Genomic DNA, 19607 nt, shown 5'->3' on the forward strand with positions numbered 1-19607 from the left:
AGTCAATCACAGATCAAATATATTTTTAGTGTTACTGAACGAAAGAAGCATAATTTATTATACTATTTTTGTCTGATTCTATTGCTTATCTGAAACATATTTTATTACTGACAAACAGTTTCTGTTTCAGTTTTTCCCTATTGAAGTAAAAAGGATCTCTTCTTGTGTTTATATTGCCTACATAGAAAATAGCTGCAGGTATTACTGCCAACTGAGACTCTGATTCTATACATTTTACAGATTATAACTAGTCTGTCAATGAAGTGTACTGTTAATGGGGATTTCCACTGAATTTCCTCTTTGAATCAGGATTTATCTAAACCTGGGAAACCTGCCCGATTAGTTCAAAGGAGTTTTTGTGAAAATGAACCTGTACACACGGGGCTTCTTGAAAACCGGTTCTGGTTAAATACATGTTGTCACTTGATGAAATAACTGATTTTGATCATCAGCCACCCCTAATATGATTGGTTGAAGCAGCTGAGATTGCCTCAAACTGGTCTATGATCAGTCATGCCCTTGAAAACATTTTGGAGCCTTGTGTTTAGCAGCTTCAAGAACATACTGGACCTTCTGTAGTCAATAGATTTTGAGAAAAACTGATCATAGAACAGCATTTACAGGCACTTTCTCACAACCTCATACTAGAGCTGCATCTTGCCCTTGTATTAAGATGTTATCATCATGGCTTTAGGCTTCATCCATTTCCAGAGCTTCATTCCATCCTGTTGATGGCTCTGACCTGCTCTCTGATAAATGATCATGTTTCTTCGAGCTGTGACAGACAGGATTCCATTGTACTGATAAACAGACAATGGACCATGACACATGAGTGGAATGAATTTCTGTGTAAATCGTCCATAAAACCATTATTTCATTTTTCCAGTGTGACAATTTGCGTAATACATTGTCCTAACCAGATAAAGCTAGAAGCAATTACAGCTATCTCTTCTATGAAAATCTTTGTTTGTGTCCAAACTATAGCCACAATGAGCACAACGACCATGTTCCCTTGAAACATGGACGAAATGTTTGTTGTTGTCGAGTGAGGGTCAGTAGTCAGTTTTGGGTCCACTTTTTACATTCTTGCTCAAACTGTGCAAAAGTTTCTATTGGTTGTGCCATCCTACCCACCAAAAAAGGGTTATTCTATCATATCAGTGACCTTTCTTGTAGAAACCCAGATGTTGTCTTCATGTCTTTATGGGTTGAGCTTGGTCCAAGCCATTCATAACAGGCTGTTCTGATTAGTGTGCCGTACAGGAACCTTGTAGTCGTCATAGCTTGTGTCTGTAGTAGCAGTATACTACTACAAGTCTGCATGGCAGCTAGCTTTGTCATTATGTGTCTTTTGTGTTTGCTATCCTGTTACGTGTAGCTGATGCTGTTTAACAGGCTAGTTTATTCTGTTAATGTGTTCAGGGATAATGTGACAAGCTTTGTTTGTTTGGTAACTTCTGGTCTTAGTAAAGTTTATATATCATTGTTTTGATTATTAACTTGTCTTGGGGTGTAGTACAGTCGTTGAGTTACGCAGTAGTCTAGCTTGACCTGCTCTGCTCTTTACTGGCTTTCGCAGCTCTCTTGCTTTGTACAGTTTTTAATGCTGTAGCTTGACTTGTGCCTGGCATAAGATCACTACTGCATATGCTCTGCTACCCACCATGCTAACAGCATCTGCCCCAGCAACACCTCACACTAGCCACAGCTGCCTTCTGAAAGAGAGACAATGACTGATAATGTTCAACCTCTCTCTTGGAAAACTCTCTATTTCAGAAGGCAATAAGAGGGTCATTCTCAGGAAATGGTGCCAATTGTGCTTGAAAATTTGAGGATTTTTTTTCTTGCAAGGTTAAAAAGATGATTTAGAAATTATTATCCCCTCATATTTCTCATTTATATTATGATTAGATAACCAAATTCAGAGAAATAGTCCTTTTTTTTTTTCAATGGTCACAAAAAGTGTAATTTATACACTTTCAAACATATTATATACACTATCATTCAAAAGTTTGGGTTCAGTTTGTTATTTTTTTTTAAAGAAATGAATACTAATTCAGAAAGGAAACATTAAACTGATTAAAAATTACACTAAAGTCATTTATATTTACATACATTAAATTTAAGCAGCACAACAGTTTTCAACATTGATAATAACACCAAATCGCCATATTAGAATGATTTCTGAAGAAAAACATATGTATTTGCACCACACCACATTATTTAATCAATGTTCTTGTCCTTTGTGCCAAGAATTCTTATGTATCACCATTTTTTTTTTTTTTATAAACTAGCTGAACTATTGAGAGAGATGATGCCAATATGTGTGAGCAAATTGAAATAACTGAAATACTGTAATATACACTGAACTTTGTTTGAACCATGTGGTCAACAAAGACACAAATATTATGTCATTTCTTTAGAAACATGAAATCATTTTATAAAGAAGGAAATGTCACAGTTTAAAAGATTGAACAGAATACTATATAAACCATGTAATGGAGATGAAGGAGAACATTTAAACTGACTGAGGTTTTCATGAAAAAAATGATTGTTTTTTACTTTATTTAAAAAAGATTTCAAACTCTCTTAGCACTACACAATGTATCAAACAATGTGGCTTTGTTGAGTAAGTTACTGGAACACAAATTTATGGCACCATTTTCTGAGAATGATCCAGAATTCTTACCATTTGTTGAGCTCAAAGCATTTTACCTTTGACCTTTATCACTGTCTAATCACCTTCCTTATCTTTCTCTGGTGCCGAACGGATGATCTCTCCTTTTCTTATTTCCCCTCTTATTTGTTTTCATTTTCCCTTTGTTCCTCCCTCCATCTATACTTCATTCTTACTCTGTTCTCTTCTCTTCTTCCTCTTCCTGGTTCTCTTTGCCATTCTCTCTATGTTTTGAATCTCTCTCAGTCCTCTCTCTGTTCGGCTTATGACGTTCTGCAGTGTAACCTGCGTCCGCTCTGGGCCGTGGTCGCGGCCTTGCTCATGGTGGAGAGCACAGGAACAAGGCAGAAGGAAGGAAAGGTGGAGAGTGGCAGGGAGAGAGAGACAGAGGTCAAGAAGCTTATCCCCGAGTCCACTCAGACTCCACCTCCTTCCTGGCAAATATGGGATCTGATTGGCTCAAGTCTGCTGCACGTTTTCTGTCTGGTGATGCTGTTTGTGGCCTACAGCTGGAGCGAATTTAAATAACATACATGCACTAAAAACACAAATAACACATCATATCATTTATTGGTCCTGGAAAGCACATTGGACAGTTTCTGATGGCCACACTTAAGAAAGTCTGTCTTAAAATAGACACTGCCTGTTTTTTGAAGGAGCAAATTTGAATTTGTTAAAACGGTATCACTTTACAATAAGGATCCATTAGTTAACATTAGTTAATATATTAACTAAAAATGAGCAATACATTTGTTACAGTATTTATTAATCTTTGTTAATGTTCATTAATGTTTATTCATATTAGTTCACAGTCCATTAACTAATGTTAGCAAACACAACTCTTGATTTTAATAATGTATTAGTAAATGTTGAAATTAACATTAACTAAGATTAATAAATGCTGTAGAAGTATTGTTCATTCTTAATCTATGTTAACTAAAGTAGTTAACTAATGTTAACTAATGAACCTTATTGTAAAGTGTTACCGTAAAAAAAAACAAATGCAAAAAACAGGTTTGTGATGGATAGTTTCATACGTTTAACCAACGCTTACATCTTAACTTTGCTATGGTGAAACCAAACATAACACAATACATTTTTGTAAGAACAACATGTGCTCTTTAATATAGGAACTTGATGTTTTCATGTTTGAGGAAGTATTATTTATTAGTTGGTGAATATAATATTTATTAGTCTTTGCAAAATGCTAAAGAAACCATCTTTAAACAGACGTTTTACAAACATGTACGCGGAAGGTGCACTGAGCACTTTAATAAGGAATGAAAAATGGCCACGTTCTCACTCACTTTCACCTCTTTCTGAATCCCGTTGCAGAAAGTTGAATTTCAGCAGTCATGACGCTGATATTTTGTTGGTCATCTTGAAAAATGCACATATAAACAATATAAGTGGTATAGTTACTAGCATCTGCATGACAAAACTAAAATAATAGAAATGGATACGGAGGTCTTGCCTCATGCCAATCATGCCGGCGACCAGCAATGTATCGACAGGAATCAAGCGCACATTTAGTCTACTTCAAAAAATAAAAAACAATTTACAGATGATAATATGAGAACACTTGAGTAAGTGAAGGCCCAGATGTCATTAAAGCAAAACGATAGCTTTGCTTTGCACAGAAGTCTTGTATGGTGAGGTTAAATCTATGATTAAAAATATTAATCATTAGCATAAGGGCTAATTAATCTGATGGATGTTAAAAGCAGCAACTTTTGGTTAACAGTGTATTTAAAGATCAGCAGTCAAGGACTGATCTTTTCAAGTTGATGTGTTATTGAAAATTATTAAATATCCTGCACAGTCATAAATGATTACAGTGTTATTTTATCCAAAACTCCATCAATAGCATTTTTTTTATTCTCTTTACGAGAGATCAGAATAGGACTAATGAATCGTTTCTTTAATTTCCTGTTCATTAGAAAAACAAAATGGCATACGGTGTGAAGCAAACCTATTTTTTAATTAATGTAGTGAGCATCATTCCACAGAGATGTGACTAATCCAAACCAAACAATGAGGAATAATGGGGTCTTCATGAAGATTTTCTTCATGTATTCTATCAGTGATCTGTAATAAAGGGCTGAAGCAGGTTTTTAAATTATGAAATATCAGATTAACACAATTTGTATGAGTTCAGTAATTGAGTAATCAGTGTAGTGGTTGTATGTAATTAACTGCTTTGAAGGTCTGATTCTTGATTCTAATTGGTCTCTTCTAATTGGATCCTCCGATTCTATTTTAGGTTCTGATCTTTATCTCACATAATAGACTGACCTTGTTCATCTCATCACAGATAAAAGGAACCATTAAAAGGAGTTAGTAAATGAACAGACAGTGATGTCACCAAGGCCTCTTGACATCATTTCCTCAAAATACAAAATACTTTGAACCTTATCTGTGCGATCACATCTGTTATAATTGGCTCTGCTTTCATCATCCAGTTTGCTAAAAATAAAATGCAATATTGACTCTTCAGGACCTTTTGTTTGGTATAATTTCCCAGTTATTTCCTCATTTCTCAAAAAGCTACCAAATGCAAAAAGTGTTTGTATTACTTTAAAGGCTTAAATGAGACTGCATGGGTTGCTCTGACAGTTCAGCTGCTTCTGTTTGTTCAGCTCTAGACTCTTTGACTCCTCTCAGTGTTGAATTATGTGCAGTGCTGCTGCTGCTGCTGCTAATGGACTTTGTACGGCATTGTGGTTTTTACGACCCTGTATATGAAAAGGAATAAATGTACAGTTTGGGTTGTTTTTCTCAGTTTTGTGGTTGTTTCTTTAAGACATTTTTGTCTTACAATTTAGTTAATATTCAAATGTTTGGAGTTGGTGAGATTTTTTTTCTTTTTGAAAGGAAATAACACTTTTTTTTATCATTTTACAAAAGATTTGTATTTCAAATAAGTTCTCTTTCACACCGTGCTCTTTCATCTCATATCTTGTATCTTGTTTTGGTGCATTAATGTATTTAATTATTCTAAGAATAGCTGTGATTAGCACTCAAAATTCTTTTAGGCACTTTATTTCATATTTTATAGCATTATTCACAGGGGAATAAAACTCAGAGAATCCTGAAAAAAATATATCACAATTTCCACAATTGATGCTGAAAATTCAGCTTTACCATCACAGTAATAAATTACATTTTTAATTGGATTCTATTTGAATATATGTTATTTAAATTGTAATAATATTTCACAATATTACTGCTTTGACTTTATCAAATAAATGCAGCCTTTGTGAGCATAAGAGACTTCTTCTAAAAACATTTTTTTTTTAAATGTTATTGACTCCAAACATTTGAACAGCAGTGTATGTGTGTTTAGGCTTTAGTGTCTGAGATGCAATTATTTTATATATATATATATATATTTTGAATATTTGATTGTTTGAATAACTGATATCATATTGGGCATCACTGCTAAATGAGGTGAGTCTCTATGAGTTTAATTAACTGCATTCAGTAAAAAGTGCATTCAGTTTTAATGAAGATTTTCTGTCATTTTTTTTCTCTCTTCAGGGTTCCCACTCCTTTTGACCACTAAAATTTAGTTGTTTGTGATTTATAGATAAGGATTTTTAAAAATGTTTTTAAAGAAATTGCTCTTGATAACAATTAAATGTTTTGAGCTGAGCATAAAAGTAAAAAACAACAACAACAATTTAACATTTAAATAAAGAATCTTCACTTAAGAAAATTAAATGACTTGAGATTTTAATTATTTGACATCTAATTAAAAAACTTCGTTATGCCTGAAAATTTTAAATGCTTTCCATGACTGTGGGAACCCTGTCTCTTTCCTCTCTGACTAAGCACTTAATTTGTGACTCTCTTTCTCCAGGATAAATTATGTCTGCCACATCATATTTTGGAGGAGAAGGGACTGATCAAAGTTGGCATTACTGTCCAAGCTTTGCTGGATGAGACTTCCACCAACCAGACACTCTTCACATGAATCACACACACACACGCACACACACACACACACACACTAATCCCCGTGGATGGACCTTCACCGCCAGATGATCTTTGAGAAATTCCCTGGACACTGTCCATATATTCCTATTATAATAGCTGATCCTCAACTGCAGGTATATGCTCATGTTTTCCTCACTTCCTTTACTTTTTTATTGTTTAGTACTGTTATGTGATCACTGTTGCCCACAGTACCTAGTTGTATATGCAAATTTAGCTCAAAAACTAGCTTGAGATATAAAATTCCTTTATTTAATATACATATTTATTAAGCAGCTAGTTGAGATATGCACAATTCCTGATGATATTATATATATATATATATATATATATATATATATATATATATATATATATATACTGTACGTGTGTGTGTGTGTGTGTGTGTGTGTGTTTAGATTATAGGATTATATGATATTTGTGTTGGGCCTTTAGTGATCTAGATTTAAAACACTCATTCTCCCAGTTTTAAAATATGTGATTTTTAAAAAAAAAAAAATGTATACAGTTTTTCTTCGATTGCTAACACACACTTTATGGGAGCAACTCACCATTGTCTATAACTATACTATAAACACAATCTCAAAACTATACACCAACTTGCACAAACCTGAAACTTCCAGGTCAGAATCAAATATTTTTGTCAAAAACAAGCTGTATATTGTCAGAATCAGACTTTGGCCTCAGAAACAAATAACAAATGCACAGACTACTTACCTGCCTAGAGAATAGCAGTGAGATCAGTTCAAATCAACACTGTAACAAAAACCACTGGGGAATAATATATTCAGGAATAATTTCTCAGCTGTCTATTACAGTATACAACATAAATGAAAGTGCAGATACAGTAAAATACAACTGGCTTTAGGATTTTTTTATTACACTACAGTAAAGTGATCTTACAGTAGATGAAAAGCACTGGAGAAGAAAAGGTCAAATACCAAATTGAATATGAAAAAGACTTTCTCTACCTACCTTAGGCAGTCATCTCTCAGTTCTGCAAAAATAAGTACATTTAAAAAAATCAGCAGCAAATACATCTGACAATCATTAGTTTGAGGGTGTACAACATGTGGTACAATTTACTCTGCATAGAATAGTGAAATTTAAAAGTGTTCAGTGTGTGAAAACAGGTGAAATGTGTTAAACGTGAGAAATGTGAATGAAAGATTTGGGGAAAATCAATCAGTCATAGTGTGTTAGCAGTCAAGAAAAACTAAACCGCTTTCTAACTGTTTTTTGGGAGCCATTGATGTTTTGTCTCAGGGGAAGTGTGGCCTCACTATAGTTTCATACAGTCTCTGTTCTGCTTACCTGTCAGTCAGGTATTATTTCACTAAAAGAATATGTCTGAGTGTGTGTACAGAAAGCAACATACTTTTCTTTATTTGTGTATGTGTGATTGATATCTTCAGGAGAGTGTTTCTTTTGTGAGAGTGAGAGAACGGGGGCACATGTTTGCACTTTTTGTATGTAAGTTTGTGTGTCTAAGGACTTTTTTTTTTTACTTTGTTCTACTTGTGTGTTTTTGCTTACGGAAAGTCTGATGTCCAAAGCTTCAGCTCCTCAGATTCATGAAACAGACCAAAACTTCTGAAGCTGGAATCTCACTGGAGATTATTTGACAGTTGCCAAAATTATTTTCTTATCAAACTGACTTACAAACATAATCGTTTTATACAGTTCTTTATAAATGCTTTAAATGTTTTTTTTTAAATTAAGAGTTTTGTATTTGGTAGAAGGATTTGTAATGTGATAATGGTGTGTGGACGTGAAAAATGTATAGAACATTTATATTTGATGTGCTTATTTTAGAAAGAATATATTTGATTTGGTTATTTCACTTAAATTTGAAGCACAATTTATTTTATTAATGTGAATTGACAGGGCGAAAAAGCAATTTTATTATGATTTAAGTTCTTGTATAAAAGCAATTATAACACTTCCATGTATAATTTCAGAGAGAGATTTATTCATGAGAATAATCTGCATGCACTAATGACAAATAAAAACATTCACAAGGATTATCCATGTACTGTAATTGCCAACAAAAACTCAAGTTTTAACTGCTCTTAAAACTTTATTCACATTATTATACTGTAATTACTAACAAAAATATGGCTAGAGGTTTTAAGTTTAAACACACACGCAACAAATGTGTATCCTAAAATGTTGAGAATAAACTTGTTAAATTACGAGAAAAAACTCGTTAAATTTCGAGAAAAAAGTCGAGATAAAATGTTGAGAATAAATTCGTTAAATTACGAGAACAAATTCGTTAAATTATGAGAAAAATGTCGTTAAATTTCGAGAAAAAAGTCGAGATAAAATGTTGAGAATAAAGTCATTAAATTATGAGAAAAAAGTTGTTAAATTACGAGAATTTGTTAAATTAAGAATTTGTTCTCATAATTTAACGACTTTTTTCTCGTAATTTAATTACTTCATTCTCATAATTTAATGAGTTTATTCTCAACATTTTATCTCAACTTTTTTCTCGAAATTTAACGACATTTTTCTCATAATTTAACGAGTTTATTCTCGTAATTTAACGACTTTTTTCTCGTAATTTAATGACTTTATTCTCAACATTTTATCTCGACTTTTTTCTCGAAATTTAACGACATTTTTCTCATAATTTAACGAATTTGTTCTCGTAATTTAACAAGTTTATTCTCAACATTTTATCTCGACTTTTTTCTCGAAATTTAATTAGTATTTTCACGCAACAAATGTGTATCCTAATAGTATTCATATACTTGGCAACTTCTGGGATTTTTTTTCTTCCACTTCATAAACCTGTCATAATTTAATTAAAACACATGGAATAGAAAATATGGATTAGAAAGTGTAATTTTAGAGACATTTGAAAGGGAGAGCACTTAGATTTTGGTGTTTAGTGGTAGTTTTACAGGAGATAAACCTTTAACATTGGCATTTATTTTAAAATTAAAGTATAGACAATAGTTCCATTCACTGCTGTATCGTTTGATAAATTGTGTTTTTAGTTTAGATTCATTCAAGTACAGTATCAAAATCTCTGCTACAGTGGGCAAGTTGTGCATCATTACTGTAATATCCACATTCCCCACCACTTCAGAGACAAAGTAACTACTTTACACACTAGATAGAGGTTTAAATACCGATTTGATTTAGAAATGACAGTGTTTTGCACTTTATGTATTTGGGACTGTCTTTTTTGGCAACTGGCAAATAGTATTATGCGTGGTATTTATATTACAGTATTTGGGGGAACTATTATCAGCAGATCAGATGAATAATGTGTTTGATAAATCACCTTAAAATGGGATACAAATCTTTAACTGCTGAATGTTATGTGGCTATTTTGTCTTCAATGTATAAAGAGAAAAGGCTTGTACTAAACATTTTTGTACTTTAATTTTTATAAATAAGAATTATTTTTCCATGTCTTTTCAATGTTTGGGATTTTACCCCCTTTACAATTCTGTGAACTTTAAGGTGCATGTACAGTAATGTTTTTGGGAAAAGCATGCAAGTCATTCCACCTTTTGCCTTAACCTCTGTAAATAAGGTTTATCTGTACCAACTTCAACCAGTAAAAACTTTCACCTTCAATGACTAGTTTTTTTCTTAGAAATTCAAGATACTGTAGACATGACATAATGGTGATATTATTTGCTAAACTACAATGATCAGATGCTCAATAACATGTAGAATAACAATAACAGCACAAATGAGTCATTTGCAGAATACCTCTTCATTCAAATCATTCACTGCAGAACAACAAATACAAAACCACAACCAAGTGCCTTTATTTAAAGAAATGTAAATGTCTCTACACATAAACATCACCCTGTTAATTATGCATAAGAAAATACAGAGGGTTGCACTGTAAATTTTAAGGGATGGTGAGCCAGTCAAGTCATGGCTCTGATGTCATTTCCAGGTGTGTAGATAGGTTTTTGTAATGATCTGGAAGGCACAAGAGCTGGTTGCCATAATCATGTCACAGTTTCAGGCATTCAGATATTTGGCATGGTGCTTGATGTGGTCGTTGATGAAGGAGAAGATGAAATAGTAGCTGTGATCATAACCCTGATAGAGCAAAAGAAAAACCAAGATTGAACCGAAGAGCAGTGGTTTTGTCTTATATACTCCATTATAAAGCGTTAAACAGTGACATCTAATCCTGAGACCTGAGTTAATCTAGTTGCATTGATGGAGAATTAATTTAAAATATTACAAAAGTCAATGCATTAAAGTTATTATTGAGGTTTATTTAAAATTCAGAGACCTGTCCAACCACCATGTGGTCCAAAAATCTGCGACCACAAGTGAAAATGCTTCAATTTTATTAGTTTAACACAAATGTTCATTACAAATTATATTATGAGCATAATAAAAGATTTCAGTGAAAAATTCACATGAATTTTAGCATTTCATAGTACTTGGTATGTGCCCCTTTTGCCTTAAAGTGCAAAAAGCCCAGGTACTGTATAATCAAATAGATTTCCCAACATGCCATTTCTCTCATTTATCACGGTGGGTTCAGTACTGACCTGCTGAAGGCGGAAAACTACAGGAATTTTCTTCTTAGAACAGGCAGCGATCAGATTGTCAGGAAGCAGCTGACTGGAAGACAAGAACTGGTCATCACGGCCTTGATCAATCAGAATATCAAGCTCAGGACCGGAATATGATTCAGCCAATACTGTAGCATCATACAGCTGTGGAGATGACAGAGGAAGACAATTAAGACAAAGGGATTCCTGATGTTGTAGAAAGCAGTGTGCTACGGTAAAAGATGTTACATGAGATAAAATGATTATACACTGCTATATACACTACCATTCAGTTTGTGGTTGGTAAAATTTTTTAATGTTTTTGAAAGAAGTCTTATTTTCACCACAGCTGAATTTATTTGATAACAAATACAGTAAAAACTGTAATATTGTGAAATATTATTACAATTTATAATAACCATTTTCTATTTTAATATTCTTTAAAGTTTAATTTATTCCTGTGATGGCAAAGCTGCATTTTAAGCATCATTACTCCAGTCTTTGGTGTACGGAAGAGGATTAAGGCCAAGCAATAATAAAAAAATAAAACCATCTCGAGATTAAAGTTGTTAAATTTCGAGAAGAAACTCGTTAAATTTCGAGAAAAAAGTCAAAATAAAATGTTGAGAATAAACTCATTAAATTACGAGAAAAAACTCGTTAAATTTCGAGGAAAAAGTCGAGATAAAATGTTGAGAATAAAGTCATTAAATTACGAGAAAAAAGTTGTTAAATTTCGAGATTAAACTCGTTAAATTATGAGAATAAAGTCATTAAATTACGAGAAAAAAGTTGTTAAATTATGAGAACAAATTCGTAATTTAAAGAATTTGTTCTCGTAATTTAACAACTTTTATCTCAATTTTTTCTCGAAATTTAACGACATTTTTCTCATAATTTAATGACTTTATTCTCAACATTTTATCTCGACTTTTTTCTTGAAATTTAACAAGTTTTTTCTCGTAATTTAATGAGTTTATTCTCAACATTTTATTTTGACTTTTTTCTCGTAATTTAACGACTTTTTTCTCATAATTTAATGACTTTATTCTCAACATTTTATCTCGACTTTTTTCTCGAAATTTAACAACTTTAATCTCGAGATGGTTTTATTTTTTTATTATTGCTTGGCCCTAATCCTCTTCCATATTGGTGTCACAAGATCCTTCAGAAATCATTATAATGTGCTGATTTGCTGATTGTGCTGATTTTTCGGGATTCTTTGATGAATAGAACGTTTTTTTAAAAGCATTTTTTTAAATAAAAATATTTTGTATCAGTGTCTTTACTGTCACTTTTGATTAATTTAATCCACTCTTGATGAATGAAAGTATGAAGTAGTAAAAAAAAAAAAAAAAAAAAAAAAAAAAATTGAATGGTAGAGTATCCACATATAATCACCTCTTACCTCCCAGGTGGACTTGTCAGGTCCAAGATAGCCAGAAAAAGCTTTCTGTCCCCATGCACATTGTATGGGGTTACAGATGGGCGCAAACGCTGACACTGACTGAAACAGGCAAATGCACAAAAGAACTAAAAAAATCATATAGAATATCTGATCTTCAAATAATGAAATGACGATTTATTGCATGTAATATGAAACGTGCCTTATATTTCCCAGGATTCTTAAGTGCACAAATGAGAGCTCCATGTCCCCCCATGGAGTGACCGGAAATGGACATTTTCTCTGGATCAGCAGGGAAGTTAGAATTAATCAGTCGTGGGAGCTGAGAACAAGAGAAAGAGGATGAAGATGAGTGCATGCGGCAGTGTTTAAGGTGTCAATGTTTCATTTTTAAGTGTAACCGTCTTCAGAGTATAACTTTTCCTAGTGAATAACTAGGTTTTTAGAACAGAGATAAAGTACACACCTCCTCGGTGACATACGAGTACATGCGGTAGTTGGTCTTCCAGGGCTCCTGGGTGGCATTGACGTAAAATCCTGCACCTGTCCCGAAGTCCCAGCTTTCCTCCTCTCCTTCAATGTTGCAGCCACCTGACGAGACCAGAATCATCTCATTTTCTGAGCATGGGCTTGTGTGTAAATGAGGAAATTTTAGTGTTGGTTGACTTGAATATTTCTGATAGCAAAATAACCAGGGGTTCATCACTTTCTTACTGCAACAGTACAGACTTAAATGACATAATATTAGTTTACATTTGATTTATGCTTTAACTGGAATTTCTCCAAGCAGTGAAGTGACTGTCTGGTGGGAAACTCTAAACCCTGACCTAAACTGGGAAGTCACAATGCTATTTGATCCTCAGGGGAGACTCTTTATTTTTTTAATATATATGTTGCAGTAATGTTCTGACTTTCCATGGGACCTCAGCCCCACAATCCACCCGTTTCTATAATTATTAAGTTTCGGTCCATGTATCTCTAGGATTCGGCCGAGCAGAAATCATAATTATAGGGTGTAATCTCTCCAGAGATGGACCAGCAAGACTCGACACTGTAGTGGTGTGGTGTATAATAAATGTTTGGATGTTTACGTGGACTGGTGTCTGGAGCTACGACGATGATCCCATGTTCAGAAGCCGCCTGCTGGCTCCCTGCTTTAGTGATAAAGTTTTGCTCAGTGCATGTCAAACCTAGAAAACACAGTGTATGATTAAATACATTTATAGTACATTACTGGTACTGTATATTATTATTATTATTATTATTATTATCGTTGTCTCTTTGACTAATTGCTTTTGTTCCTCTTTTGTTAGTCACTTTGAATCAAAAATATCTGCTAAATGCATAAATGTAAACATACTTAAAGGCAACAATATTTGTCCAATAAGACTAACAATGTGAACTAAATGTAGTATACTTCAGTATGCAGTATACAGAAATAGTACTCATGCTCATTCACACAAACTGGCCTAGAAAAGAGAATAGGAATAAATTTAAGTACCTGAAAGCCAATATAACACTGGACATTTGGAGCTCTCAGCCTTGGGAGGGATGTAAATCGCGAACTTCATTTTACATTTTAACTCGGAGCTGGAAATAGAGTTTATGTTAAGATCAGTGAGGCGAATGTTTCATTCAGGCGTTTTAATGAAACTTAGTCTCTCACCTGTCATGCTCGAACACTTTCTGATATCCATTGCAGCACTTATTAGAAGAAACTTGCGTCAGTGCCATTGCTCTGCTGAGAAAAAACAAAGTTCGAGTTATGAAAGATCAGATTTCATATATAGAATAACTTTGCACGCGCATGAAAACATTTGCACAAATAATACTTCATGATCTGACTTCAAAACATGAAGGGTAATCGCTTTACATGTATCTGGACACCATTTGAAGCTTGTCAAATAATTTCGTTAAACATTTAATTCATATCTAACGCCCCAGACTCATGGAGTCTGCGCATGCGCACTACAGTAACTGGCCTGCCAAATTCACAACACAGCTTGCAGGATCTGCAGAAAACGATTCAAAGAAGCGCCTCAGGACTCTCGAAATAACGCCAAAGGATACGCTACAGAAAGTTACGTTTAATTTAGCTCCCGTGTAACAGTCCTCTTCATGCAGGATAATGGCTTGGATATTATTTTGTAGCACTTACCTCTGCAGCTAAAGGATTCCAGAGTTCAGTGTCACGTCAAGGCTTGCGTAAGACGTAAAGTCACGCCCACTTACGTTCTTGGTCTGTGCTTCTACGTTTTAGTCATACAGGGGCGCTCGAGAGACGTCTTCCTGGTTGAAAGCGTATTAGTGACCGAACCTGTTAGTGTGCGCCCAAGAAATGACATTAACAAACTTATATTTGCAGTTCATGAACCCTTTAACTAATCTTTAAAATAGGATGTTTGTTGTCCAAAAGTAAGTATTAATGAAATATAGGCCTAAAGGTCTGTCTGTCTGTCTATCTGTATCTATCTATCAATGCAAAGTAAACATGAGAATCTATTAGTATTTTTCTTAATGTGTACACTGTTGGTCTGAAAGTGTTAATAAATGTAAACACTTGACATTGAAAGTGTAGCTTACTTAACTGAACATGTTTGTGCCTTGTTAATTATGATATAATACAAAGTATAAACTTTACTTCTCATGATGTATAGTTAGTCAATATTACATTTGGACTTAATGGTTATGTTGTACCCTGGTGCATATGGTGCAATGGGTGGATTTTCATTTGTAGTGATGTGCAGATGCAAATGATACATCAGTGCCCTGCCTAACAGCATAATTTACAGATGAGATGACATACTGTTACATCAGTTAATAATGCTTTTTTGCTGGCTCTACTAAAATCTCCATTTGTCCTTCATAATGACACTATCTGATTTCCTTTGAAATCGAATGATTTGTGACCATATGCCCTAGCCGTTGCTTATCCTTATGTGCCATTAATGAACTTTATTGTTTTAGTGTCCTTCAGTTTAAACCGATTACTGTTTCACCTTAAGTACTGCCATCATTTACAGAACGCTCGGCATGATTCAGTGCCTACTTCCACTGCACTGCATGCTAAATATGATCAGGATGAAATGACAAACTCCATGGAAACGTGTTACTTTGAGCATCTCAAACCAATAATCACATCCTTTCTAAAAACTAAATAAACAGTAATGACCACATACAGTGGAAAATACATTAGTGTCCCCTGTTAAAGACAAATCGTAGGCTGTCCAGACAATTACCAGAGCATGGAACGGAATGCTTACTTAATTTAACTGCAGAAACACAGTGTACTGAAGAACAGGAAGGACACAATCAATCTCTCTCCATCAGCCATCTGTAAAGGCATTTTACCTTCAACATTTTTATTGGTTTTCTAATAAAGACCACAAAAAATTTAAGTCTTGCCTTATCTGGTAACATCATTAATCTTTTAAACAATTAAGCATTCTAATATTTACAAATTATTCAGTAGTTGTGGGCTAAGGTTAGAGAGTTGGACTTGTAACCCGAAGGTCATGAAGAAAATGTAAGGGAATTAACAGCGCTCTCTTCCACTCTCATTACTCACAACTGAAGTGCCCTTGAGCAAGGCACCCCAGCAAAAAAATTGCTGCCCACTGCTCCAGGTGTGTGTGTGTGTGTGCTCAGTACTCACTGCTGTGTGTGCACTTGGATGGGTAAAATGCAGAGCACAAATTCTGAGTATGGGACACCATAATTGGTTCCACGTCACTTCACTTTCATTTATGCGCTATTCTATGCCATTTTTTTTTTTTTTTTATAAATAGTGTGAGAAGTGTGTTTGACACTGAAAATTCCAAAAAGACATCACTTCAAATACCCGTATGATGCAATTATTTAACAGAAAGAGCCGAACATTGAACACTTCATGAACTCAACTTTCAAGCTTTCCTCTAATGCTGGGTTACAAAATAACCTGGTAACACTTTACAACAAGGTCCCATTAGCTAACATTAGTAAATGCGTTACCTAAAATGAACAATGAGCAATTCATTTGCTACTGTTTGTATTCATCTTTACGTTACTTAATTTCATGTTAACTAATGTTAACAAACCTTATTGTAAAGTGTTACCAATAACCTTATAAAATTCATACACTAAACGGTAGAGTACATAATGCATAAGCGCATAGTGTATAATACATCATTTTTGGGACACAACTATACTTTCAGTGGTACCTCAATATAATAGTACTTTCTGTACACTCTATAACACTCTTTATCTATTTAAGAGCCTTTATCTGTAGTAAAACTATATTGTTAACTGAGCATCAAACATGCAGCATCAGCCAAGAGAAATCAAATACTTCCGTATATTCGAAAAACAGTACGCCAAAACAGTAGTATGTCCGAATACAGTTGGTGAAAAGTCCCCGGATGACCTACTACCTTAATGGTCATGAAGTCAATTCATATTCTAGTACCTACTCATTAGAATGTGATTTCGTCTTTGGTTTCCAAAGGAACTTATGACTCCCACATAATATATGAATATAGAGTCTGTCTAGCTGAAAGGGAATTTGATCACACATCCACTGCTATGAATCATCACTAAGGTCTGAATGGCTTACTGATTTGAAAAGCTTAATAATACTCTCAATGTTCACATGTTAGATAAAAGGCAATATTAAGATGAAGTGAGCTGTAGTCACCCTTTGATACAATAATTTTTTTAAACCAAGTTGTTTAGACTTTTAGTTACTAATTTAGCATTAGTACATACCGATAAAGCATGAAAAGAGTGAGATTTACAGCTAAGGTGACACATTCTTGTAACCTGATTTGATTTACAGCTACATCAAAAGCAAGGCCAGTGATTTGTATGGAGTGCAAAAGAATATAGTCTAACCTTGTGATGGTTAAGCTGGATGCCCTTGTCCTGCTTATTATATCTCAAGCTTTCTGTAACTGCTGCTAAATGGATCTCTTTTTTTTATTTTTTTTATACGCTTATATTTATTTATTTTTATTAAATTTTATTCTTAATTTTAATAATGTATTGCTGCTATTTAACCCACATCAAAACAGTTTTGGAGTTTTATTTATTTTTAATCCTATTTATTTGATTGATTTTAAAATGATTGAATTTCATTTTCAATTCTATTTATTTCTTTTTAATTCTATTTATTTATAGTTGCTATTTCACATACATCAAAGCTTTTTTGCAATTTTTTAATTAATTTGAAATAGAATTTATTATCTGTTTTAGAACATTATTTTTTAATATATGCACAATGCAGCATCATTAAGATGTAAATTACCTGAAATGAAAAACTCTTTATCTTTATAACCAGAAAAAAAGGAAATGACATGGTCACATGATTCACAGAAACTGTGAAGATTAGAACCGGCAAGGGACCTTTCCATCAATTCAATAGATTTATTTCACACTGAGCGATGGTCTGCACTCCAGCAATTTCCAAATGCTCTGTTTTTGAAACTGAAAGCGTGTTATTTTCTAGGCACTCTCAAAAAAAAAAAAAAAAAAACGAAGCTGTATGTAGAAACTAGGCAACTGGCCTTGACTGCACATAAATCTTCTGTAGATCTTTGATTTTAAGAACGTGCTCTAGAATTATGATGCTTTTATGGTGCAGTTTAGATTACAGCTGTAAAAATCAATAAAGTTCAGAAATTGTACACTAGCAGAGAAAGCAGAAGGTCAGACAAGCTGTGAAAACATTATACCGCTTGTGGGTACCTGCGTTCACCCTGGACAGAGCATGTCACACATGGCAGTTTGCTATTAAAAAATTAATTTAGATATATCACCAGCATTTTTAAGTGCTCCTATGACATCTTTAAGTGGCCATAACCACAGGAGATCACACAGCCCTGTCTTCAGCTATTATGACCAACACATTTATGTGCCTGCAGACCGTATTATTATTAATAGAAAGTGTCACACTTGCTTATGTGTGAAAAATACACACGCATTGAATCGTTGATTAGCCAGCTGACTAGTTAATGAGATGAAGCTATCATAACAGCTTTAAAAGAAGCTACAAAGGTCAGGCATCCTTAGTCAACAGGAAGCAGACGTTGCAATCTCTTGAAATCATTGCTTTGGTCTGTGAAAAGCTCAACTGAGCTGAGTTTTACTGCCAATTTCTGGCTGGATCAGAGGCATCTGAGATCATTTCATCTACTACCTGTCAGTCTAAAAGCAATTTAACACAAGGTAAGCAAAGGAAAGGGAAGAGAAAAAGTAGATAAAAACAGGGGGATTTTGTTTATATATGGCCATAATGTATGGTGATTTTGGCATTTAAATTTCAGTAATCTTTATCGCCTTTGCTCCTTGACTCGATCCTGCCCTCTTTTAATGAGTCTCCCATGTATCACAGAGGTGATTCATTAATTAGGATTACAGGCGTGATGTGACATATGTGAATAATTTAGCTCATCATCAGCTTGGAAGAGGGTTTAGGAGAACCCCAGAAAATACATGAAAGGAGTGTTAAACAGGGTTCATTCTTTACTCGAGTCTCTTTTGCCAGCTTTCTCTCTCTTTCTCTCACACTCTCTCATTTTTGAACTGTGACAGTTGACATTTCATGCTTAAAGTTCAAAGAACTTTGAATTGAGCCTGACTTTCCCATCTCTCTCTCAGATATAACTCTAGCCCTGGAGGATTGATACTCATATTCGTCTAGGTGGGCGTAGTAGTTAGTTCTGGGTTAGATGAAGCCCTCCGGCATGAAGACTAAAAACTGTTTACAAAGCGTTCTTTAATTGAATTGAATCACTCTGTGTGTATGTTTCTGTGTGTAGGTGTGTGTTGGTACATGTGCAGGTTTTTGGGCCAGAAAATGAATGTATTAAAAAAAAATCACCTTAAGGTTATTTAATTTTTAAAGAAAATTCCACCCACACCACTTCTGATTCCCAGAAGCTGCTGCACCTTGCTGATTAGGAATCGTGCAGGTGCCAGTCATATCATAAAAGCCTTCCTATATTTAGTA

The 19607-nt window shown here is 34.1% G+C and overlaps 2 protein-coding genes across 9 annotated transcripts in view; one reads left to right on the plus strand and one right to left on the minus strand.

The window, feature by feature from the left end:
* Nucleotides 1-8697, plus strand: part of lrch1 (leucine-rich repeats and calponin homology (CH) domain containing 1) — a 45682-nt gene extending 36985 nt beyond the window's left edge. For 3 of the 5 annotated variants that reach the window (XM_048193575.1, XM_048193577.1, XM_048193576.1), the window contains one exon: nt 2924-5451. In XM_048193575.1, the coding sequence (XP_048049532.1) occupies nt 2924-3205 (282 nt within the window). In that variant the 3' untranslated portion in view covers nt 3206-5451. Of the gene's footprint in view, nt 1-2923; nt 5452-6539 lie in introns of those variants that run through there. The other 2 variants (XM_048193578.1, XM_048193579.1) reach the window with 1 other exon arrangement.
* Nucleotides 8698-10443: 1746 nt separating this feature from the next.
* esd (esterase D/formylglutathione hydrolase) lies at nt 10444-14922 on the minus strand. Of its 4 annotated transcripts, none has more exons than XM_048193584.1 (9): nt 14781-14922; nt 14289-14363; nt 14124-14212; nt 13714-13812; nt 13089-13213; nt 12825-12944; nt 12626-12724; nt 11215-11382; nt 10444-10750 (listed from the first exon to the last, which is right to left on the minus strand). In XM_048193584.1, the coding sequence occupies exons 2-9, from the start codon at nt 14354-14356 to the stop codon at nt 10670-10672; spliced, it is 849 nt and encodes a 282-aa protein (XP_048049541.1). In that variant the 5' UTR covers nt 14357-14363; nt 14781-14922; the 3' UTR covers nt 10444-10669. The 4 variants fall into 4 exon arrangements, with proteins under 4 accessions (XP_048049541.1, XP_048049542.1, XP_048049539.1 ...); XM_048193585.1 differs by having other exon boundaries at nt 14289-14360; nt 14781-14911; XM_048193582.1 differs by lacking the exon at nt 14781-14922 and adding an exon at nt 14496-14516.
* Between the last annotated feature and the right edge of the window lie 4685 nt (nt 14923-19607).

This window comes from Megalobrama amblycephala, linkage group LG6 (assembly GCF_018812025.1).
Source record: "Megalobrama amblycephala isolate DHTTF-2021 linkage group LG6, ASM1881202v1, whole genome shotgun sequence".
Taxonomy (NCBI): domain Eukaryota; kingdom Metazoa; phylum Chordata; class Actinopteri; order Cypriniformes; family Xenocyprididae; genus Megalobrama; species Megalobrama amblycephala.

Coding starts and splice junctions, on each gene's coding strand:
- esd (XM_048193582.1), bottom strand. Junction 12,725..12,824: donor AGAATCCTGGGAAATATAAG/GCACGTTTCATA, acceptor TGCCTGTTTCAG/TCAGTGTCAGCGTTTGCGCC. Junction 11,383..12,625: donor CTGACAAGTCCACCTGGGAG/GTAAGAGGTGAT, acceptor TCATCTCCACAG/CTGTATGATGCTACAGTATT.